Source organism: Giraffa tippelskirchi, chromosome 13, assembly GCF_054371585.1.
Source record: "Giraffa tippelskirchi isolate mGirTip1 chromosome 13, T2T-mGirTip1v1.2.pri, whole genome shotgun sequence".
NCBI classification, from domain to species: domain Eukaryota; kingdom Metazoa; phylum Chordata; class Mammalia; order Artiodactyla; family Giraffidae; genus Giraffa; species Giraffa tippelskirchi.
The window spans coordinates 38,937,719-38,962,244 of NC_137287.1; the positions used below are offsets into that span (position 1 = coordinate 38,937,719).

At 51.5% G+C, this 24,526-nt stretch overlaps 1 protein-coding gene and 1 pseudogene across 3 annotated transcripts; both read right to left on the minus strand.

Moving 5' to 3' along the window:
• Positions 1 to 1,167: 1,167 nt before the first annotated feature.
• PRSS33 (serine protease 33) lies at positions 1,168 to 22,535 on the minus strand. 2 transcript variants are annotated; one of them, XM_081555216.1, is made up of 10 exons: positions 22,463 to 22,535; positions 21,485 to 21,642; positions 10,812 to 10,966; positions 5,315 to 5,372; positions 4,478 to 4,583; positions 3,653 to 3,679; positions 3,349 to 3,511; positions 2,758 to 3,029; positions 2,177 to 2,346; positions 1,168 to 1,979 (listed from the first exon to the last, which is right to left on the minus strand). In XM_081555216.1, exons 5-10 carry the CDS (start codon positions 4,521 to 4,523, stop codon positions 1,821 to 1,823), a joined length of 837 nt encoding a protein of 278 aa, XP_081411342.1. In that variant the 5' UTR covers positions 4,524 to 4,583; positions 5,315 to 5,372; positions 10,812 to 10,966; positions 21,485 to 21,642; positions 22,463 to 22,535; the 3' UTR covers positions 1,168 to 1,820. The 2 variants fall into 2 exon arrangements, with proteins under 2 accessions (XP_081411342.1, XP_081411343.1); XM_081555217.1 differs by lacking the exons at positions 21,485 to 21,642; positions 22,463 to 22,535 and adding an exon at positions 19,963 to 20,036.
• LOC145531791 (testisin-like) lies at positions 10,160 to 23,245 on the minus strand (annotated as a pseudogene). The gene is made up of 7 exons (XR_014072753.1): positions 23,074 to 23,245; positions 22,947 to 22,976; positions 22,834 to 22,860; positions 22,463 to 22,628; positions 21,485 to 21,770; positions 10,812 to 10,966; positions 10,160 to 10,547 (listed from the first exon to the last, which is right to left on the minus strand). The product of XR_014072753.1 is annotated as a testisin-like (transcript).
• Positions 23,246 to 24,526: the final 1,281 nt, after the last annotated feature.

The window sequence follows — 24,526 nt, forward strand, 5'->3', positions numbered from 1 at the left end:
TAAATTATATAGAAATACATTATATATATATAAAAGAAATAGATCTCTCTGAATGGAGACCCATTACTTTGATCATGGCAGGCCCAAGACTGAGGTATCCTGGCTCTCAGTCCCTGGCTTGTTCTGGTCTCAATGCCTTGGGAGGCGTCTTGAGGATGTTCTCTTGGCAGGCCCCAGGCTGAGGGCGGGATGGGAGGACAGCCAGCATCGCCCAGCCAGGGCTACTAGGGCCCCACTGCGATGCGCTCACAGCCTTTTGCCTGGCCTGCCACGGCCAACCTCTGCCCCTGATGGACGATGGACGGTGCTCAGCCTAGGGGAGCCGGCAGCCTGGAGCTCCCTCGCTGTTCACAGACCCACCCTTCCTCCCAGCCGGGTCTGGCCCAGCAGCGACCACCTGCTGCAGTCACTTTTTCCCCTGGGAGAAAAGAAAAAAAAGGAAGGGGAGTTCCCTGGCGGTCCAGTGGTGGGGACTCAGTACTTTCACCACAGAGGGCATGGGTTCAATCCCTGGTTAGGGAACTAAGATCCCACAAGACACACGGAGTGGCACAGGAAAAAAAAAAAAGAAAGAGAGGGAGGGAACCGCGGCTCAAGCCTGTGTTGGGGCAGGTGCACTTGGCCCCATCCAGCCAGGCTGCCCCTTCAGGGATAGCCTCCCCTGGCCCCCTGCCTTCCCTGTCCCCCTTGCCTCTGTCAGTTCCGAAGGTTGGAGTCTCCAGGTTTTGTTCAGGTTCTTGTTCCTTCTGCTGCTCTAGAAACTGAACTCTGTCTACCTAGATGGATGACCCTTGGCCTGGGGGTGAGAAGATGGCAGAGAGGGGCGAAGACACCAGGTCCCAGCACGTGAGGGTGGTCAGGGAGCTGAAAGAGCCTAGGCCGGTCTCCAGGTGCAGGTGGGGGAAGGAAGGTCCTGGGCCGGGAAGCCCCAGACCCACCCAGGGCATGGAAGGGGGGAGTGGCAGAAAAAGCTAAGGACAGCAGAAGCTATGGCCAGGCCTACCTGGGGGCCCCTCTTGGTAGAGGGCATGATGCCAAGTGGCCCAGACTCCTGAATGTGTGGGAAGGCCAGGTCTGGTGGCTGCCACCTGCCTTCTGGGGCACCTTCACTGCAATGGGGCAAAATGTATGAGTTTTCTACTGCTATGGCAGATGACTACAAACACAGCAGCTTAAACACTAGTTTATTACATCACAACTCTGTGGGTGGGCTCAGTGGGGTTCCTGTTTAGGGTCTCCTCAGGCTGAAATCAAGGGCATAGTCTGTCAGCGTTCTGGTCCGCAGGCTGGGGGAGGAGTTGTCGGCCTCCAAGCTTGCTCAGGTTATTGGCCAAATTTGGTCCCTTGCAGCTGTGGTGCTCCTTTCCCTACTGGCTGTCGGCCAGGGGCCGCCCTCAGCTTCTTGCCATGTGGCCCCTCCACCTTCAAAGCTAGCAATGGTCAATCATCTCCCTGGGGTTGGGTCCCGGTCATGTCTGAATCTCTCTGACTCCTTCCGGAAAAGAGGCGCACACAGACCAGACCCAGCACTGACTCACTAGCCTGTCTTTGGGTGCCCTGGCTGGAGTTCAGGAGGGTAAATATGAGCAGGAAGGGAGTGTGAGACCCCCAGACACACAGGAGGCTCCTGGAGGAGGGTTGGCAACTCGCATTTGGTGAGCCCCATGGAGGACACCGGGGACAGAGAGATGGATGGATGGGTGGCTCCTCGGCTTTATCAGGCCTCTGAGCCTTCAGTCAGAAGGGTATGGGATGTGTCGGTCCCCAGACAGACCGGGCAGCCGAGGGACCCAGAGTCTGGCTTCAGGTCGGTCACTGCATCACATGCTGAGGTGAGCCTGAATCCAGGGGCTGTAAGTGGCCACATTGGTATAGACCCCTGGACGGTTGGGCAGGGCACAGCCCTTGCCCCAGCTCACCACACCCAACAGGACCCAGCGCCCAGACTTCATGCAGACCAGCGGTCCTCCAGAGTCACCCTGCAGGAGAAAGGAGAGCTTAGGTCCCAGCCCCCCAGGGACTCTGGGTCCCAGGCTGCCATCCCCCATTGGTGCCTCTGGGTCGGGGTTCAGCACACTGAGCCCTGAGGTGGTACATCCTGGGTCCCAGGTTCTAAAGAGGTAGGGTGTTGGCCATAGGGGCGTGGGCTCCAGACGTTCCAGGCAGCTTCTCTCACCTGGCAGGCATCCTTCTGGCCCCCGACGTAGCCGGCGCACAGGCTCCCTGGCAGCACTATGTGCTCGACCCGGGGCACGTTGGTGCCCACGTGGTAGAGGTGGTCACAGGTGCGAGCATCCAGCAGTGGCACCCTCACTCCCTGCAAGGGTCGCCACTCCGGGAGCGGCACTGGAAGAGAAGGGGGAGGTCTAAGAGGCGGCAGAGACTTCTCAGTTGGCACTAGTGGTAAAGAACCCTCCTGCTAATGTAGAAGACTTAAGAGATGTGGGTTTGATCCCTGGGTTGGGAAGATCCCCTGGAGGAGAGCATGGCAACCCATTCCAGTACTTTTGCTTGGAGAACCCCATGGACCGAGGAGCCTGGTGGGCTACAGTCCATGGGGTTGCAAGAGTTGGACACCCAGGAAGAGCCTGCAGAGGGTGAGGTGGAAAGCAGGTGTTGGTGGGAAAAACCTCACCTGCCAGCCCAGGGCTCCCTGGCCTGACAGAGAGGATGTCTGGGTCCCTGAAGGTTAGAGCGAGCTGGGGAGACAGCCCCTGGCCCTACCCTAGTGCCCCCATGCCCTGCCCTCTGCCTCACCTCCTGGACGGAGGCTGCCCCAGCCAGTGACCCAGCAGGGTGTGCCAGGCGGCAGGTGGGCCCCAGGCTCGGGCAGGCAGACGGGCTGGACTTGGGTGTTCAGGGGCGCTGGGTGGCGCAGCAGCAGCAGCGCCAGGTCCCCGCGGGCCCCATCCTCCGAGTAGTCCGGGGGCAGCAGCACCCTCCGCACGGGAGCCAGGAGAGCAGGGGGCGAGCCGGAACCCAGGTGCAGCACCCCGAGGCGCACGCGGTACTCGGTGGGCAGCGCCTTCCTGCGTGACGGGGGCGCTAGGTCTAATTAAAGCAGCTCCCCCTCCAGCCCAGGAGCGCTCGTCCCTGCCGCCCTCTCTCTCAGAGCCCGGGGTGAGACCTGCGCGAAGTCTGGGCGCGGGGTTCCGGTGGGTGTGGTACCGGGACCAAGGGCTGTGCCCTGTCCAACCGCCCGGGTGTCTGTACCAACGTGGCCACTTACAGCCCCCGGATCCAAGACCTTCCCTGGGTCTTGCTCCACCCGCCCCGCCCCGGCAAACCTCGACGCGGAGCCCTAGGGGTAGGGGACCGTCCCTTGGCGGGGCCCGGCTGCCTGCTGACCTGGGGAAGCAGTGTGCCGCCGTCAGCACCCACAGCGGGGAGATGAGCGAGCCCCCGCACACGTGCGCCCCGCGGTGCTGGATGCTCGCCTGCCACGGCCACTCTCCGGCCCGGGCGTCCCGGCCCCCCACGATACGACTGGACATCCGAGGCTGCCCACAAGCTGGGAGGACAAGGGGACTGGGGGTGGGCAGAGCAGTGGGGGCCGGGGAGGCGGGGGGAGCGGGGTTAGGGAGGCGAGGGGGCCGTGGAGGCGGGTGGGGGCGGGGTTAGGGAGGGGTAGGCACAGGGGTTTTCAGCGGACCTTCAGAAGCCAGGGTCCCAGCTGCTCCTGGAGGTGGAAGCAGGGAAGAGACTGGATTACCGGTCTGGTGTCAGGTAACGGGGTGACGGGAAGGGCGGTCACAGATTAGGAAGGAGGGTGGAATGTATGTGTCACACTGACTTGATGCCAGATTTTTGTGCAATCGGCTACAGGATTAAACCCTCCCCAGAGCCCTGTGAGGTGGCGACTTACACCCATTACACAGAAGAGCACAACCAGATTCGGAGAGCCCAAGGTCAGTGACAGAGAGAACTTGAACCCTTGGAGCCAGTAGTGCGGGTGTGCTAGGTCACTTCAGTTGTGTCCCACTCTATTCAACCCCAGGGACTGTAGCCCACCAGTCTCTGTTCATGGCATTCTCCAGGCAAGAATGCTGGAGTGGGTTGCCATTTCCTTCTCCAGGGGATCTGCCCCACCCAGGGATCGATCGAACCTGCGTCTCCCGTGGCTCCTGAATTGAGGCAGACTCTACCGCTGAGTCACTGGGGAAGCCCTGGAGCCAAGAATAGGATGCCTGAACTTCCCTGGTGGTCCAGTGGTTAAGAATCCGCCTCCCAATGTGGATTGGGATACACGTTCAATCCCTGTTTGGGGAAGATCCTACATGCGTCGAGAGAAGCCACAGCAGTGAGAAGCCCATGCGCGGCAGCTAGAGGAAGCCTGGAAGGAGCAAGGAAGACCCAGTGCAGCCAAAAATAGAAAAAAGAGTAGGGTGCCTTAGAGTGCTCTAGAGGAAGCAGGAAAGCTGGGCAGAAGGAAGCCAAAGCTCCTGTGGTCAGCACCCCCAGCCCCGCCCCCACTCACCCAGCAGCAGTAGGAGCAGGACCTGGAGGGAGGAAGCCCTCTTCATTCTGTCTCCAGGGCTGGGCCTGGTAAGGGTGGCAGTGCCCAGGACTAGCCTGGCTGGAGCCTGCCGAGAGAAGAGAAGGATCTAGCCCCCCCACCCACCCTGAGCTCCTTTTGTCTTTCTTCAGACCTGGTTGGTCCCAGACCTAGCCCTGTGGCCCAGGCTCTATGCCCTATGCCCAGGCCCCAAGGACCACCCCTGCCCCCCCAACTGTTGCACGATTTGGGCACCTTAGGTCTCCGTGCAAGCCCTGGAGCCCAGCCCCTCCCCCATCTTTTATTTCGCTGATAGGTGCCCCCCCACCCTGTTCCCTGCAGACCCTGGATTCTTTTCTCAGCCTTGCAGCTGGTGTCCTCCTGCTAACTGGGCTGGGGGAGGATCTGGGGGTTTAAAGAGCCAGGAGGAGGGTAGGGGCTAGGAGGCAATTAAGGAGGTCAGGGCGGGGCTGCGGCTTCCTCAGTCCAGCCTTGAACAAAGATGCTTTGAACAGTGCTTTTGCCGTGGCAGGAAGGGGACACCTGGGTTTCTCGAAGGAAGCCTGGCTTGGGCCAAGGTGCACGGAACTGGGAGTGGGAGCCTGAGTCCAGCCAGGCAAGAGCCGAGTGGGGGGGTGGGGCCCTGGATTGCTCCTACCTCCAGGAAAGGCTCCGGAACCTCCTTTTACCAAGTCAGTGCCCACCTCCAGCAGCCATCCACTTGGTTCCCCCTCTTGGGGGCCTTCCTGTCCAGCACAACCCCTCCTTGGCTGTATCCCAGGCGGAGGTGATGTGTGACAGGGAAGGTCTGATTCGTACCTATTTGTCTCCCCTCCGTGAGGCAGGGTCTGGGTCTTTGTCCCTGTCTTAGCTCAGGCTGCCAGGAGAGAACACCACAGTGTCAGTCACTCAGTCGTGTCCAGCTCTTTTCGACCCCACAGTCTGTCCATGGAATACTCCAGGCAAGAATACTGGAGTAGGTTGCCATTCCCTTCTCCAGGGGATCTTCCCAATCCAGGGATCGAACCCGGGTCTCCTGCATGGCAGGTAGATTCTTTACCGTCTGAGCCCACAGACTGGAGGCTTAAGTTCCATTCTGGAGGCTGGATGTCCAAGAACAAGGAACTGGCCAGATGGGAGCCTCTTCTCTTGGCTTGTAAGTGGCTGCCCTGCCATCTCACTGAGTGATCACATAGCCTTCTCTTTGTGTCTGCTGGGCATGAGGGGTGGTGGGGGAGGTGCTGCTGTCTTTTTTTCTTTTCTAGTTGTGCTGTGTGGCATGGAGGATCTTAGTCCCCTGACCAGGGATTGAACCCAGGCCCCCAGCAGTGGAAGCATGGAGTCCTAACCACTGTACTGCCAGATGTCTCTCTCTTTTTTAAAAAAATTATTTATTTATTTGCTGTGCCGGGTCTTAGTTGTGGCATGTGAGATATAGTTCCCTGACCAGGGGTCGAACCTGGTCCCCCTGCTTTGGGAGCTCAGAGTCCCAGCCACTGGACCATCAGGAAAGTCCCTGGTATCTCTTTCTATAAGGACACTAATAAGTCTACCCTATGACTTCATTAATTATTTCCAGAGTCATTGGTGTTAAAGATTCAATGTATAAATTTTGGAAAGTTCACAGACGTTCTTCTTCCCAGGTGGCTTGGTGGTAAAGAACCAATGAAGGAGACGCAGGAGACACGGGTTCAATCCCTGGGTCAGGAAAATCCCCTGGAGGTGGAAATGATAACCCATCCCAGTATTCTTGCCTGGAGAATCCCAGGGACACGGGGTCACAAAGAGTTGGACACGACTGAGTGACTGACTGAGCACACTCAGAAGCACCCAGTCCCCAGTGGCAAGAGTAGTGCCAGCACGGAGTGGGCACTGAGCGTTCAGGAGTAAGCGGAAGGGGCCAGTAGACATGGGAAGCAGCAAGGGTTAAGGAGACGAATGAGGGGCCCTAGTGGTGAACCAGCCCCAGTCCTTCCACACAAAGCGAGGGAGGGTGGCCTCAGGCCTGACTTCCACTGTCCATGTTCCAGGACCAGGCTCAAGCCCATGCTCCCGGTCTCCAGAGCCGGTTTGTGGAATGTCATCCCTCTCACCCCCAAGACCTTGGGAGAGTTTCCTCTTCTGTAAACCACCCCCCCCCCCCCAGGTGGTTGTGAAGATTACCAGATTAGCCCTCACAGAGCCTGGAATCATTCCTGGCTGATGGAAACGCTCTAGAAGGGCCATGAGAATAAAAGCAGCGCCCTCCCTGAGGTGCCTGACCTTGGTTACCCCAGATCCGGCTGCCACTGGAGGCTTTGGCTGCAGTGGAGCCAAGTGGGCAGAGCTGGAGTAGCTGGAGAAGCTGGTGGGACGGAGAGTGACCCAGGACCCTGGGGACACACAGCCGTCTCCGGGGACGTGGGCCATACCTTGAGAAGAGGTTCACTGGAAGGCTGAATGCCCAGTCCAGCAGGGGAGCTGCAGGGGGTGGTCTACCTGTTGCAATTTGGGAGGTCTGGAGGACACTTGAGGGCAGGAACCCTGAAACAAATTCCCACCGAGGAACTGGCTTATGGTGGGAGGATCTGGAACTGGTTGACTAATGGGCGATCAAACCTGAGAGGAGTAGGAAAGGAATCCCTTCCCAGGGGTTCACCTCAACCCAGCCCTGGTCTCAGATCAAGAAACTAAGGCACAGGCCCCTGCTGGCCCACATGCCCTCAGTCTCACCTCTGAGTCACCCTGCACAAACGGCCCCCGGACAAATGTCATCTGCTTGCCCATCTCACCACCTTCCTTCTAGGGGCCACAGCTGAGTCAGCCCCAACTTTCTCTCCTGCTGGACCTGCCCCGACTCCCAGATATGGGCAAATGACCCAGACGGGGCCAGCATCCCACCATGGCCCCCAGGTAACAGTGATGGGTCAAGAGGCGACATGTGACCTGAGACCAGCCAATCAGAATCCTTCCCTGAGGTTTTCACCCTGGAGGAGGGCGGGAGGGAGGATCGTTGGGGCAGCCATGGCTGTGGCCACAGGCAAGGACTCTCAGCTGGCCCAAGAGCCTGAAACCTTCCGGACTGAGGAAGAGTGCCCTGTAGAACTGGAGCTCCTCACTCCAGTCATCCCTGCGCTCGGCAGGCTGCCCTGTATCCTTCAAAACCAACTCTCCTTCACTCATGCTGGTTCTAGGGGATCCTGCTGCTTACAGCCAAAGTCTTTAAGTGCCAAGGATGAAAACAAAATAACATTCAACAAAGGTGGAGGGGAGGTGCGCCCCGAGCCGGCTGCCCTGCCAGTGTGTTTCAGGATGGCGGCACCCAGCCCACCGCCTGCAGCACAGGACTCGTCTCTGGTGACTGCCCAACCCTGCTCTTGGCCAGACCCCCAGGCGCCCTGAAGACCTGGCAGCAGGTGAGGTGAGGGGTGGTGGCCTGCCCGGGACCCAAGTGTTTTCCCACTAACGTCCCAGCACAACCTGGGCCCTCTGGGAGGGCTGCAGCCTGAGCCCACCCCATGCCAACCCCGACAACTGGAGTCACACAAGGAGGGACAACGTTGTGGGGTGAGCCGGGCCACAGGGAGGGGTGCGCTGTGGCGCCGGGCTGGGGTAAGTGGCCCTGAACAGGACGCTAGGGGGATGTGTGCCTGGGCAGGCTTGATGGCATTTCTGTGGACGAGACTGTCACGCAGGCACTAGGCCACCGGGGGTTACTCGGCCTGCTGCTGGAGGAGGGGCTGTGACACCCTGCCAGGCAGGCCTGCGGGGCAGTGTTGCAGGGCAGCTGGTCTGGGGCCAAGTGCTTCACAGGCATTAAATCACGCGGTCCTCGGGTAACACGGGACACCAGGCAGTGAGCGTTCTGTGTGGGGTCAGCCCGGAGGGCCTGTGGGGGAGGTGACCGGGAACGCCCTCAGGTTTTGACTGCTCAGAAGGGCAGATGATGGGGGGTGGAGAAGGCAATGGCACTCCACTCCAGTACTCTTGCCTGGACAATCCCATGGACGGAGGAGCCTGGTAGGCTGCAGTCCATGGGGTCTCTAAGAGTCAGACACGACTGAGTGCTTCACTTTCACTTTTCCCTTTCATGCGTTGGAGAAGGAAATGGCAACCCACTCCAGCGTTCTTGCCTGGAGAATCCCAGGGACGGGGGAGCCTGGTGGGCTGCTGTCTATGGGGTCGCACAGAGTCGGACATGACTGAAGCTACTTAGCAGCAGCAGCAGCAGCAGGAAATCTCAAAGCAGGTGAGTCCCACCTGGGAGACATGGAAGCCACCAGGCCCCTGCTGGCCCCTCTGAGTCACTCACGCCACACAGCCTGAGGTCGACACGGGTGATTGTGAGCTAGGTGACTTGAAGGATTCTGTCAACTCGCTGGGTCTCAGTTTCATCATTTTTTAAGAAAATTTGTTTATTTATTGTTGAGCGTGCTGGGTCTTCGTTGCTGCCTGGGCTTTCTCTAGTCGTGGCAAGTGGGCCGCTGGCTGCCCTCTAGCTGTGCTGCTTGGCCTTCTTGTGGTTACGGAGCACGGGCTCGGTAGTTGTGGTGCATAGGCTGAGTGGCTCTGCAGCATGTGTGATCTTTCCAGAACAGGGATCGAACCTATGTCTGCTGCATTGGCAGCTGGGTTCTGTACCACCAAGCCACCAGGGAAGCCCCTCATCATTTTTAAAAATTATTTATTTTATTAAAAAATGTTTATTTATTTGGCTGAGTCAGGTCTTCACTGCAGCCTCTGGACTCAGTAGTTGGGGAAGGGGAAGCTCCAGCTTTGGGGGCTGCTAAGGGGCATGAAACCCAAGCATGCTGTCACAGCCGGCATGGCTTTTGGGCAGGCAGGGGTGATGAGGACACCCCTCCCAGACTCCTCTGCCTGCCTCTCCACAGTGACCAGCCCTAGCCAGACCAGAGCTTCTAGCACCTTCTGTGCTCACAGCACCTGTGGGTCCCATGAAAATGCACATCTGCCAGAGTAGTTCCCAGGGGCCCCAGACAACCCTGCTGACCTGTCTGTTGGCCACACAGAGGCTGCGTTCCGGGAGCCCCATGGGGGCAGGGCAGACATGCTTGATGCCGCCCCTTCCACCCAGGCCATGTTATAGAGCTTGTCGCCTCCATGCCCCCAGGACATCCCTCAACCACAGGGAATCAGGAGAAACGTGGCCACACCGGGTCTTTGTCCCCCAGGCGATGCTGAGGTGTGTTTCTATGAACTCTCAGGGAGCCCCAGCCAGACTGTGCCTCAGCTGCCACAAGGGTCAAATGTCACTGGTTCTTGCCCCTTCTGCCTCAGTTTCCCCGCTTTTCACTGGGGCTTCTTGGCATTGCCTCCCAAATGAACTACCTCCACCCTTGTCCTGGTCCCAGGTCAGCCTTTGGGGACCGTGGTGAGACCAGAGTGTCTGCATCTGTGTGGTGGGGGACACGGTATGAGCACTGGGGAGAGTCTGGGGGCATTTCTGCCACAGCACCCCAACTCCAGCCCTCCGAGCCTCCAGCCACCTTGGTGCTACTAACTTCCTCTCAGATTGAACTACCTGAGAAGGTTCTGTTGTTTGCAACTCAAACCTGGGTGGATGATGATTTAGGAGTTAAGGAGTGGTCTTGGGGTGGAAAGGACACGGGTGACCATGAGGGTGTCCAGGAAGCCACCCGGGGCCACAGAATGTGCTGCAGGGTGTCAACTTGAATATACACACTTTATTAGCAAAGGGGACAGAAGGGAACGAGGCCTGATCCAGCAGGCAGTCCTGCCACCAGGGTGCCCCCAGCCCTTGGTGAATGTGCCCAGAGCTGCGGTAACTACAGCATCCTCATGGACTCGAGTGTGGACAAGCCATCTGCAGGAGAAAGGGAGCCCAGAGCAGAGCGAGGGGGAGCAGCAATCGAGAGGGGTCTGGGCTGGGTGTGCTGCGGGCCGTCAGCATCTGGATCTAGTTGAAGTAATGACTGACACTGGTGTAGATACCAGGCCAGTTGTGCCTACCACAACCCACTCCCCAGCTCATGATTCCAATCTGAATCCACTGCCCATTCTTTTCGCAGACCAAGGGTCCGCCTGAGTCACTCTGGAAAGCAGTGTGGGTGAGCAAGACCGAGGGCGGGGCAGGAGAGGCTGGGAGAGCAGAGTCTGTCCTCTGGATTTCACATAAGGATCCAAGGAGGTACAATGAATGTGGAACGGGAAGCTTGTTTTATAGGCTGGATAAATGAGGTCTACAGTGATCTCATGAATAAACTCTGAGGGTGGATTGGTGGGGGGCCAAGGGGGTTATCCTCAGAACCAAGACTGGGAGGAGTGGTACAGCCCTCACTGGGGCAGGAGTACTCACTTTGCAGCTGTCAGCGTTGCCATTCTCAGAGCCAGCACAAATCATGTCATAATTGATGTTGCTGTGGTAATAAGTCTGCTGGAACAGGTAGGAACACCTGGATTTGTTTATGATGGAGACCTGCAATTCCTGGAGATTGAAGGGAGGCGGCAGCTCTGCCAGGGGTTGAGGGCGGGAGAGAGAAAGAAACAACCTTAGCCTCTCCTCTGCCATCTGGGGAAACGGGTTAAGAAGAGGGGGAGTGGACTTCCTGGGACACCCACAGTACCCGGGACATTGCTCCTCTGCTCCAGCCCAGCACCCAGCACATAGTGGACCACAGAAGGACCCAATGGATGGAGAGGCTGTTACAGCTCCTCCCCCAGATTCAGTTTCCCTTGCTGTGGCATGCAGATGACAGGCCCTGCCTGGACCAGTGGGGAGAGATCTTGGCTGAAGCATACACAGCAGGGAGGGGCTGATGCTGCTTAGCTTGTTTGTAACCCATATACTACAGCTGCATGATCCATGCTGAAGACTTTCCAAATTTGATGAAAGATGTGACTCAGTGATAAAGAATCCATCTGCCAGTGCAGGAGATGTGGGTTCCATCCTTGGGCTGGGAAGATCCCCTGGAGTAGGAAATGGCAACCCACTCCAGTACTCTTGCCTGGAAAATTCCACGGACAAAGGAGCCTGGTGGGCTACAGTTCATGGAATCGCAGAGTCGGACATGACTGAACACACACACACGAATCTATACGTTCAAGAAGATGAACAAACTCCAGGTAGGATAAACACAAGGAGATCCACATCGAGATACATTTTCATCAAAATATCAAAAAGCAAAGGGAGAATCTTGTTAAAAAAATGTTGAGAGAGAAGACACACATCAAGTATAAAGAGATCTTTGGCAAGACTGACAGCTAAATTCCTTTCAGACACCCTGGAGCCCAAGAGGCAGTGGGATGACATATGTAAAGTGCTAACAGAAGAAAAGAGTCAACCAAGCATTCAATATCAGGCAAAACTACCTTTCAAAAACATGAAGGCGAGATTAAGACATTCCCAGGTAAACAAATGCTGAGACTGTTCATCATAGTAGCCCTGCCCTTCAAGAAATGGAAAAGGGACCCTTTCAGGCTGAAATGAAAGGACAGTAGCCAGAAACTTAAACCCATAGGAAGAAATAGAGAACAATGGTGAAGGTAACTACACAGGTAAATATAAAAGTCAGTATTATTATAATTTTGGTTCATAGCTCTTTTCCCTATACAACTTAAAAGACAAATGCATAAGAATAATTATAAACCTCTGTTAATGACTACACAATATATAAAGATGTAAACTGTGACACTAACAACTTAAAGGAGAAGAATAGAGTTGTATAGGAACAGAATTTTTGTATGCTGTTGAACCTAAATTGGTATTAATTCAAAATAGATTGTTATAAGTTTAAGTTATTAACTGTTATCTCCAGAGCAACTGCTGAGAAAATAACTAAAAAATACACAGAACAGGAAATGAGAAGAAAATCAATACAGTATACTAATAAAAATCAATTAAATAAGAAAAGAAGAAATAAGAAATAAGATATAAGGCATAGGTATAGATATAAGATATAGCTACAAAATATCTATATCTTCTACATCTGACTAAATATAGAAACCCAATAGAATAAAGGAAGCAGTAAATTCTTCCCTATCAGTAATTAATTTTAATATAAGTGGATTAAACACCAATTAAAAGGCAGAGACTGGCAGAATGGATTAAAAACAAGGATCCAACTATATCCTGTCTGTGAGGTGAGAAGTTACTCCGTCATGTCTGACTCTTTGTGACCCCATGGACTGTAGGCTGCTGGACTTCTCTGTCCATGGGATTTTCCAGGCAAGAATACTGGAGTGGGTTGCCATATCCTGTCTACAAGACAATAATTTTAGATCCAAATGCAAATACAGGTTGAAAGTGAAAATCTGGAAAAAGAGATTCCATGCAAATAGTAACCAAAAAGAGTTGAGGTTGCTATACTAATGTTAGACAAAATAGATTTTGAGTCAAAACATGTCATAAGAGTCCGAGAAGGACATTACATATTGATAAATGTGTCAAGTCTTTAAGATAAAATAATTATAAATTATATCTACACATCTAACAACTGAGCCCAAACTACATGACTTCAATGTCCCACTTTTATTAATGGAAAGAACAATCAGAGAGACCACTAAGAAAATAGAGGTCTTGAATAGTCAGTAGACCAGAACAATCCCCTCAAAGAAGAGCAGAACACACATTCCTTTTAAGTGGGTACAAACATTCTCCAAGATAGATGTCAGACCACAAAATGAGTTACAATAAAGTAGAAAAGACTGACAGCATAGAAAACAGCTGATTGAGGCTAGAATTCTGTTCCTTCAATAACAGAAGGAAAATTGAAAAATTCACTATATGGAAATTCAATAACATACTCCTAACCAAAGAAGAAATCATGAGGAAAATTAGAAAGCACTGTGAGATGAATGGAAATAAAAACACAATATATCAAAAACTCATTGCAGTGCAGCAAAAGCAGCTCTCACAAGGAAATTTATAGCTGGAAATGTCTATGTTAATAAAGGAGAAAAATCTCAAGTTAATAATCTAACTTAAGAAACTAGAAAAGGAAGAGCAAATTAAACCCAAAGATAGAAGGAGGAAGGAAATAATAAAGAGATAGATGAGGGTAAAAAAACAACTAGGAAAGGGAAAAACAATAGCGGAAAATCAACGAAAGCAAAAGTTGGTTCTTTGAAAGATCAACAAAACTGACAATGAAAGTGGTGATACTATCACTGATCTTAAAGAAAATTTAAGGACTGTAAGTGCGTACTATGAACAGTTGTATGCCAACAAATTAGATAACCTCGAAGAAATGAACAAATTCCTAGAAACACACAAAATACCAAAACAAGTTCAAGAAGAAATAGAAAATCTAGGTAAAGAGATTTAGTCAGTAGTCAGAAATTTCCCAATGAGGAAAAGTCCTGGGCCAGATGACTTAAACTATGACATCTATCAAACACTGGAAGAGAGGTTTTCCCAGGTGGTCCAGTGGTTAAGAATCTGCCTTGTAATGCAAAGGATGAGGGTTCGAACTAAGATCCCACATTCTGCAACTAAGACCCCACAGAGCCAAGCAAGTAAATAAATTTTTTTTTTTAAACATAGAAAGAAATTAACATCAAACCTTTTTGAACAACACTTTCTAACTCATTCTGTGACAACAAAGCCCAGATAAGCTATCTCACAAAAGAAACTACAGATCATATATGCAACAATCCTCAACAAAATACTAGCAAACTGAGTCCAGCAACATTGTTGTTTGGTTGCTCAGTCATGTCCAACTCTTTGCAACCCCCTGGATCACAGCACGCCAGGCTTCCCTGTCCTTCATGTTAAAGGAATTCTAACACCATGACCAAGTGAGATTTATCTGAAGAATGCAGTTCAGTTCAGTTCAGTCGCTCAGTCGTGTCCGACTCTTTGCGACCCCATGAACCGCAGCACACCAGGCCTCCCTGTCCATCACCAACTCTCTGAGTCCACCCAAACCCATGTCCATCAAGTCGGTGATGCCATCCAACCATCTCATCCTCTGTCGTCCCCTTCTCCTCCTACCCTCAATCTTTCCCAGCATCAGGGTCTTTTCCAATGAGTCAACTCTTCACATCAGGTGGCCAAAGTATTGGAGTTTCAGTTCAACATCAGTCCTTCCAATGAACACCCAGGACTGATCTCCTTTAGGATGGACTGGTTGGATCTCCTTGCAGTCCAAGGGACTCTCAAGAGTCTTCTCCAACACCACAGTTCAAAAGCGTCAATTCTTTGGCTCTCAGCTTGCTTTATAGTCCAACTCTCACATCCATACATGACCACTGGAAAAACCATAGCCTTGACTAGACGGACCTCTGTTGGCAAAGTAATATCTCTGCTTTTTAATATGCTATATAGGTTGGTCATAACTTTCCTTCCAAGGAGTAAGAGTCTTTTAATTTCATGGCTGCAGTCACCATTTGCAGTCATTTTGGAGCCCAGAAAAATAAAGTCAGCCACTGTTTCCACTGTTTCCCAATCTATCTGCCATGAAGTGATGGGACCGGATGCCATAATCTTAGTTTTCTGAACGTTGAGCTTTAAGCCAACTTTTTCACTCTCCACTTTCACTTTCATCAAGAGGCTCTTTAGTTCTTCACTTTCTGACATAAGGGTGGTGTCATCTGCATATCTGAGGTTATTGATATTTCTCCCAGCAATCTTGATTCCAGCTTGTGCTTCATCTAGCCCAGCGTTTCTCATGATGTACTCTGCATATAAGTTAAATAAGCAGGGTGACCATATACAGCCTTGACGTACTCCTTTTCCTATTTGGAACCAGTCTGTTGTTCTATGTCCAGTTCTAACTGTTGCTTCCTGACCTGCATACAGGTTTCTCAAGAGGCAGATCAGGTGGTCTGGTATTCCCATCTCTTTCAGGATTTTCCACAGTTTATTGTGATCCACACAGTCAAAGGCTTGGCATAGTCAATAAAGCAGAAATAGATGTTTTTCTGGAACTCTCTTGCTTTTTCAATGATCCAGCGGATGTTGGCAATTTGATCTCTGGTTCCTCTGCCTTTTCTAAAACCAGCTTGAACATCTGGAAGTTCACGGTTCATGTACTGCTGAATCCTGGCTTGGAGAATTTTAAGCATTACTTTACTAGTGTGTGAGATGAGTGCAATTGTATGGTAGTTTGAGCATTCTTTGGCATTGCCTTTCTTTGGGATTGGAATGAAAACTGATCTTTTCCAGTCTTGTGGCCACTGCTGAGTTTTCCATGTTTGCTGACATATTGAGTGCAGCACTTTCACAGCGTCATCTTTCAGGATTTGAAATAGCTCAACTGGAATTCCATCACCTCCACTAGCTTTGTTCGTAGTGATGCTTCCTAAGGCCCACTTGACTTCACATTCCAGGATGTCTGGCTCTAGGTGAGTGATCACACCATTGTGATTGTCTGGGTCGTGAAGAACTTTTTTGTACAATTCTTCTGTGTATTCTTGCCACCTCTTCTTAATATCTTCTGCTTCTGTTAGGTCCCTACCATTTCTGTCCTTTATTGAGCCCATCTTTGCAAGAAATGTTCCCTTGGTATCTCTGTTGCTGCTGCTGCTGCTGTGTCACTTCAGTTGTGTTTGACTCTGTGTGACTCCATAGCCGGCAGCCCACCAGGCTCCCCTGTCCCTGGGATTCTCCAGGCAAGCCATTTCCTTCTCCAGTGCGTGAAAGGGAAAAGTGAAAATGAAGTCGCTCAGTCGTGTCCGACTCTTAGCGACCCCATGGACTGTAGCCTACCAGGCTCCTCCATCCATGGGATTGTCCAGGCAAGAGTACTGGAGTGGGGTGCCATTGCCTTCTCCTTTGGTATCTCTAATTTGCTTGAAAAGATCTCTAGTCTTTCCCATTCTATTGTTTTCTTCTATTTCTTTGCATTGCTCACTAAGGAAGGCTTTCTTATCTCTCCTTGCTATTCTTTGGAACTGTGCATTCAAATGGGTATATCTTTCCTTTTCTCTTTTGCTTTTCGCTTCCCGTCTTTTCACAGTTATTTGTAAGCCCTCCTCAGACAGCCATTTTGCTTTTTTGCATTTCTTTTTCTTGGGGATGGTCTTGATTCCTGTCTCCTGTACAATGTCACGAACCTCCATCCATAGTTCATTAGGTATTCTGCCTATCAGATCTAGTCCTTTAAATCTATTTCTCACTTCTACTGTATAGTCATAAGGGATTTGATTTAGGTCATACCTGAATGGTCTAGTGGTTTTCTCCACTTTCTTCAATTTAAGTCTGAATTTGACAATAAGGAGTTCATGATCTGATCCACAGTCAGCAACGGGGGTACAATATATAAAAATCAATCAATATACTGCCTACTATAGTAATAGAACAAAGGAAAAAAACCCACATGGTTATCCTGATTGATGCAGGAAAATCCAACACTCTTTCATTATAAAGACAAGCAATAAACTAAGCATAGAGAGAACTTTCTTAACCTGATAACGATCATATGTGAAGCATCCACAGCTAATATCATACAGAATTGTGAAAGACTGAAAGCTTCCCCCTAAGACAAGGATGCCAGTTTTTTTTTTGCCACTTCCACTTAACATTTTACTGGAAGTTCTAGTCAGAGCAATTAGGCAGGAAAAAGAAATAAAAACATATTCAAGTTGGAAAGGAAGAAGTGAAACTCTTTATTCACAGATGACATGATCTTGTATACAGAAAATCATAAAGAATACACAAGAAAGGACTAGAATTAATAAACTTGGCAAATCTGCAGATCTGAAATCGACATAAAAATCAATTATATTTCTATACACTGCCAATTAACAATTCCAAAACAATATCATAAAAGAAAATTCATTTATATAACAGCATCAATAAGAATAAAATAGTTGGAAATAGATTTAATTGAGGAGATGAGAGATCTGCACACAAGAAGCAGTACAAAGATTGCTGAAAGACGTTAAAGATGATCTAAATAAACGGAGACATATCTCATGTTAATGGACTGGGGACTTAATATTATCTCAGTGACAATACTCTCCTAAAGCAATTTATAGGTTCAATGCAGCCTCTATCCAAACTCCAAAGGTCTTTTGAGTGGAAATTCACAAGCTGATTCTAAAATTTATGTAAAATATCAAGAGACCCCAAATAACAAAACCAATATTTGAAAAAGTGGAACAAGGTTGGAGAATACACACTTCTCAATTTCAAAACATAATTGGAAGGTACAGGCATCAAACAATGGGGTCCTGGCAAACGGATAGAAACACAGACCAATGGAACCTAATTTTGAGTGTAGAAAAAAAACAAACTCTTTCTTCTTTGGCCAACTGATTTTTGACAAGGGCGTTAGAACAATTCAGTAGAGTAGAGAACAGTCTTTTCACCAAATGGTGCTGAGACAACTAGATATCCAAATGCAAAAAATTAAGTCAGACCCCTTATCTTGCACCATAAACAAAGATCAACTCAAAATGAATCAAATACATACATATCAATAAAACAGCTGAAACTCTAACAAAACTTAAACTCTTCAAGAAAACATGAGAGTACATTTTCATGAACACTGAACTTGAAAATGATTTCTTAGACATGATATCAAAAGTTAAAGCAGCAAAAGAAAAAAGCAACCTGAACTTCATCAAAATAAAAAATGTTGTGCATCAACAGACACTATCATGAACTTCCCTGGTGGTTCAGTGGTTAAGAATCCACCTGCCAGTGCAGGGGATACAAGTTCGATCCCCGGTTCTCGAAGATTCCACATGCCACAACTACTGAGCCTGCAAGCTGCAATTACTGAGGTCACATGCCACAGCTACTGAAGCTGCATGCCCTGAAACCCATGCTCCACAATAAGAGAAGCCACTGCAATGAGAAGCCTGCACACTGCCACTAAAGAAAGCCCGTGAGCAGCAACAAAGACCCAGTACAGCCAAAAATAAATAAGTAAATTAAAAAAAAAAGACACTATCATGAAAGTGAAAAGAGATGTGGTCCGTGAGTCTTGGCTCAGCCCTGCATCTGAAATGCCATTCCCTCATCAACACCAGGGACTGACAACGTGGAGCAACCTGGGAGGAAGGAGGTTATGACCCCTATTTCGAGGAATTTGAAGAGTTATGTAAGAGGATTCAAAACACAACTTTCAGACACTAAAGCCTACCTGTTCGACAGAACTTGGACGAGGTCTTCATTTCAACTTTCAAATCTTTAGCTCTTTATCTGTTTCCTGGAGATTATTGTAACCCTCTTTCCTGGCATCACTTGGCCCTCACAAGCCAGCTGGCCTCACCCCTAGCTACATATTATAATCACCTGGGAAGCTTTAAAATACTCCAGTGCCCATGCCACATCCCAGACCAATTAAATTTATGGAGTGAGACACAGGAACCAGTATAAAAAAAAGAAAAAGAAGAAAAAAAGGGGAAAAAAAAGAAACCCACAAACTAGGAACAAATATTTGCAAATCACATCTCTAAAAAAAGTCTAGTATCCAGAATACATAAGGAACTATTACAACTCAACTACAAAGGCAACTCCATTTAAAAATGGGTTGGGGATCTTCCCTGGTGGTCCAGTGGCTAAGACTCCCTGCTCCCAATGCAGGAGGCCCAGGTTCTGTCCCTGGTCAGGGAACTAGCTCCCACATGCGGCAACTAAAAAAAAAGATCCCTCATGTTGCAACGAAGATTGACGATCCCTTGTGCAGTAACTCAGACCAGGAGCAGCCAAATAAATAAATTAAATATTTTTTAAAAATGAGTTGGGAATTCCCTGGTGGTCCAGTGGTTACAACTCCATGCTTTCACTGTTGAGGATCCAGGTTCAATCCCTAAGATCCCACAAGTCGTGTAGTGTGGCCAAAAAAAAAAAAAAGGTTAAGGTACTTAAATAGGCATTACTCCAAGGAAGATATACAAATGGCCAACTAGCACATGAAAAATGCTCAACATCACTAATCATTAGAGAAATGCAAATCAAAACCACAGTGAGAGGGGGCTTCCCTGGTGGCTCAGTGGTTATGAATCCTCCTGCCAAAGCAGATGTAGGTTTCATCCCTATCCTGGGAAGATCCCACATGCTGTGAAGCAACTAAGCTAGTGGGCCACAACTCTTGAGCCTGTGCTCTAGAGCCCGGGAGCCGCAACTCCTAAAGATCTTGCACCCTAGAGCCCAAGCTCTGCAGCAGAAGAAGCCACTGAGATGAGAAGTCTGCACACCACAACTGGAGAAAAAAAGCCTGCGCAGCAACAAAGACCCAGCACAGCCAAAAATAAATAAATATGATTATTTAAAAAAAAACCACAGTGAGACACCACTTCACACTCACTAGGATGCCTTCCCCCCAAACAACAACAACCTGGAAAATAATAAGTGTGGAGGAGAATGGAGAGAAATTATAACCCTCATTGTTGATGGGAATATAAAATGGAGCAGCTGCTATGGAACACTGTCAGCTCCTCAAGAAGTTAAAATAGAATTACCACGTGATCCAGGATTGCACTGCTAAATGCATTCACAAAATAACTGAAAAAAGGTATTGAAGCACAAATTTATATACTAATATTGACACACATACCCAAAAGATGGAACGACACAGTCATCAGTGAATGAATGAATAAACAAATTATGGTGCATCCATACAATGGAATATTATTCAGCTGTAAAAAAAGAATGAAGTTTTGATACATACTATAACATGGATGAATCTTGAAAACTTTATGCTAAGTGAAGGAAGCCAAACATGAAAGGTGACATAGTGGATGATTCCATTTACTTGAAATACCCAGAACACGTAAATCCGTAGAGACAAAAAGCTGGTAGTGGTTGCTAAGGGCTGGAGGGAGGGCTGTAATGGGGAGTGATTACTTAATGGTTATGGGATTTCCTTTGGGCATGATGAAAATGTTTTTGAACTTGATAGAGTCAATGGTTATGCACTGTGCATGTTTGAAATGCCATTGAATTATAGACTTTATTTTTGATGTGGACCATTTTAAAAATCTTTATTGAATTTGTTACAACATCACTTCTGTTTTATGTTTTGTTTTTTTTGGCCGCAAGGCACGTGGGATCCAGCATGCTGCAGTCTGTGGGGTCACGAAGTCGGACTTGACTTAGCAACTGAACAACAACAACATGTGGGATGTTAATCCCCTGACCAGGGATGGAACCCACACCCCCTGCATTGTAAGGTGAAATCTTAACCACTGGACCACCAGGGAAGTCTCAAATTATATATTTTAAAAGGTTAATATGCGAAATAACTCAAAAAAGAAAGGAGGAATGAAGTACTGATACACTAAAACAAAAATGAATGTTGAAAATGTTATGCTGAGTGAGAGAAGCTAGGCACCAAAGACCATATGTTGTAGATCGTGTTCATATGAAGTGACCAGAGTAGGTAAATCCACAGAGACAGAAAGCATATTAGTGGTTGCCAGGGACTATGGCCAAGGACAATGAGGAATAAGGAGTAATGGCTAATAAGCCTGGGATTTCATTCTGACATGATGAAAATGTTCCATAATTAGATAGTGGTGATACCTGCACCACTCTGAGTATCAAAAAAAAAAAAAAAAATCCTGAATTTTATGCTTTCTTTTTTTTTTTGTCATACCACATAGTATGTGGGGTTTCAGTTCCCCAGCCGGGGATTGAACTCATGCCCCCCTGCAGTGGAAGGGCAGAGTCTTAGCCACCGGACCACCAGGGCAGTCCCTGAATTGTACACTTTAAAACGATGATTTTTATGCTTTGTGAATTGTATCTCTAAAAAAAAAAAAACGCCTGGTGCTTTTCTGATAAGTGCACCCCAAAACCTCGAACACCCCTGCAGGCTGGGGCTGTGGGTCTGGGCGGGTGGGCCTCCCTCCCTGGCTTCGGGCTCACAGCCTCGGGAAGGGAGGGGAGCTGAGTGTGGGTGCAGAAAGCCCTGCTCTGCGGTGGGGGCGGGGAGGAGGTGAGGGCTGACTGCTGAGGGGACAAAGCGAGGGCAAAGTGGGCACAGACCGAGCAGGGCCCCTGCAGCTGGTGTTTGGGGCTGGCACAGGGCCGGGCTGATACCACTCCCCTCCCCCACCCGCTGTCCCCAACCTCACCCTCTTTCTCATGGATGTCCCCCCAGCCAGTCACGCAGCAGTCATTCCTGTTCTTGAACTCCAGGGAGGAGGACATGACGCAGATGGTCTGGACATGCTGACTGAAGGTAACTGGGGAGGAGAGCTTGACCAGGGCAATGTCATGCTGCGAATTCTCCCTGAATTGGGGGAATGTGATAATATCCTGGACTCTATATCGACACAGGAAGGCCCTCAGGCTCCAAGTGGGGATGGTGCCGCAGACAGTTCGCCAAACTGGACTGACCATTGAAAGGGATCTTGGTTGCTATTAAGGGAGGAGAAAGCCCTCAGGGGTCTTCAGAGGGAGGGTGGGCCACCCCAGCACACCTGGGGCTGCTCCCTGAACTGAGACCACCAGGCCGCTGCCCGGCTCACCCCAGACACCATTAGCAGGTCCTCCTTCCACCAAAGAGGCTAAGGTAGAAACGGGGAGAGCCCTGAGAGGCCCAACCAAAGTCCCACACCTGGGGACTTGGGGCAGGAGGGTGCCTCCCCTGCCAGCTCATCTGGCCAGTCACTCGACCACCTGTTGCCTCCAGGGCCCTTCTCTTAAGGGGACCAGCAGGTTCATGGGCGTCACACAGGCTGGGCTCCCAACACCTTTGGGGACCACTGACCCCACCAGCCGCCGGCTCGTGTCCAGCACTTACCTCAGCTCACTCCTCCCCCGGGGGCACACCTCCGCTGGGAGGTGGGGTGAGGAAGGTGTAGGCTGGAGGTGCCATTTGGGGACAAATGAAACGAGAAGGAGGAGAACAAGACACACAAATGTTCCGGAAGAAACAGCACAGGGTTTCCTCCGGGAGCGCCCTGGGGGCCTCGCACCGGTGTGTAACGGGCTGCAGCCCAGCCTGGGGCTCAGGAGCACACGAGGGCCGCGGCCTCGTGGGACAGGGGCGCGCGTCCTGGCACAGACCCGGGATGCGGGGTCAGCGGGCCCCCTGCCCCCAGACTCACTTTTCAAAGCAGTGCGCGGCCGAGAGCACCCAGCGGCGGTTGAGCAGGCTCGCTCCGCAGAAATGGGTGCCCCACAGACGCAGGCTGCCCTGCCACGGCCAGCGCCCGATCTCTGAATCCTTTCCACCCACTATGCGTGTCGGGATGGGCCGTTGGCCACAAGGCCCTGGGATGGACAGACGGACACCAGGCTGAGCTGCGGGAGGCAGGCTCATCCTGCCCACCCTCACCCACTGGGAAGGGAAGGGGCTCCCGGGGAGAACCGCGCGTCCTGGGCTCGTGCCACCCAGGAAGCGTCGAACGCTGGGGACCCGCCCCACGTGGCCCGCCCCATCCTGCCCGCCCCCGGGCCCCCGGGGCCCATCAGTTACATGCGAGCATCGACGAGTTCTGAAAACCTGGAGCAGGGAGAGGGAAAGCTGAGGCGCCCTTCGCACTCGGGCCCACGAGCCCTCCGCCGGGAAGCGCCTCCCGCACGCCTTACCTGGAAGCAGCAGGTCCTTGTCCCGAAAGGCTGGGGGCAGGAGACGAGGTGAGCTCCCCCCGGCCTCCTCGCGCCCCAGCCGCCCCCGTCACCCCGGCTCGCGCCCGCAGCCCTCGCCCGAGCTCACCCTGCTCGGCGATTTCGATCCGCACCAGCAGCTGCGCCAGCAGCAGCGCCGCCCCCTGCGGGCGCATGGCCTCGCCCCCCGCCGCCCGGCGCCCCCTCCGCTCCCGCCCGCTCCAGGGCCCCGCTGAGCGCCCCCTGGGGGAGAGGGAGCCGCGGGAACCCTGGCCGCCCCCGCCGGGCCGACGACCTCGCTGGTCCAAGGTTTGTTTGGGTACCTGGGACGTCACAGTGCCTGGCTTTGAGCTTGTTACTGGGACTGGTCCCCAACGACGTACCTTGCTATGGCCCGGGAACCGGTGCGAGCAGCCGACCCCTCTCTCATCCGCCACGCTGGGGGCCTGGCCGCCCCCTGCTGCCCTCTGTACTAGCCGCTCCTTCCTCTAGGAAGGACCAAGGACCTGGCCCACCGTCAGGACTCTCATGAAAGCACAGTCCCAAGTCCTCACTGAGTGCCGACTGGGGCCGGGCACAATTGGGCTGAGCCGGGAGAGAAGACCCCTCACAAGCCTCTCCTGGGGGACTGGTGGTCTTGGGTCTCGTCCTTCCCTCTGCGGGCCTCAGGCTGGTCCCTGCGTGTGGCCCAAGCTGTCCCCTAGTGGCAGGTTCCAGCCCTTTTTGTCACCCTCCTCAGGGTGATTTTCAAGTTGAAATTTTCAAGTTGAAATCGCCTTTTACAAACGTTCTTACCTGGGCCCTGCAGGGAAGGAAATGGCCAAAAAAAAAAAAAAAGTAGGGAGAGGGAAACATCGCTGGTTATTTATTCCTGTGTCCCTGTGACTCTACGGACGGGAACCTGGGAGGGCTGTGCCTACTTGGTGCCCCTCTGTGTGCACCAAGTGATGAGTCCCCAGGCATTGGCTTCTGGGGGGGCGGTCCCTCCAGGCAGGGGAGGCAGTCTGGAGTCTGGACTTGCAGGAATATCCCAAGGAGGTGGGCACCCTAGGGGATACTGGGCCCAAGGTACCCTCAGCGGGGCCCAGGTGGTGACTCTAAGGGAATGAGCCGCTGGGGGCCAGAGCAGGCAGAGTAGGTGTTCTTGACCTGGGGCGCATTGGGGAGACACGGGGGACATGCCTGGTGCTTGAGGAGCGTGGAAACTTCTCCAGAGGTTGAAGCCGGGCTGTCAGCACCCCTCCTGGACTTCACACGCTGCAGAAGGAGCAGTGGGTGTGAGCTCCAGCTGGTAGGCTCAGGGGCACACTGTGTGCAACAAAGGGTGGGCTTTCCCCGAAGAAGGCCCCCTCTGTGGTCTCTGTTATACAGCACTCATGACTGGCCATCCCTGTGAACTCCCTGGGTCAGGGCTCCTTGCATGAGATGAGGCGCAATGCCAGCACCTGCCTCCCCCGCACCCAAGGGACCGCTTACACAGGCCTGGTCCTTGACAATGGTCCCGGAGCTCTCTCCTCCTTCTGACCACCTACTTGCCTGTCCCCTGCCCCAACTGTCCTTTT

Bases quoted from the DNA above. Each gene is read 5' to 3' on its own strand.
- PRSS33 (XM_081555216.1), bottom strand. From the start codon at position 4,523: ATGAAGAGGGCTTCCTCCCTCCAGGTCCTGCTCCTACTGCTGCTGG. The intron at 3,680-4,477 runs GTGAGTGGGGGC...TTCCACCTCCAG, and splicing joins CCTGCTCCTACTGCTGCTGG to GAGCAGCTGGGACCCTGGCT. The intron at 3,030-3,348 runs GTCAGCAGGCAG...CCCGTCACGCAG, and splicing joins GCGGCACACTGCTTCCCCAG to GAAGGCGCTGCCCACCGAGT.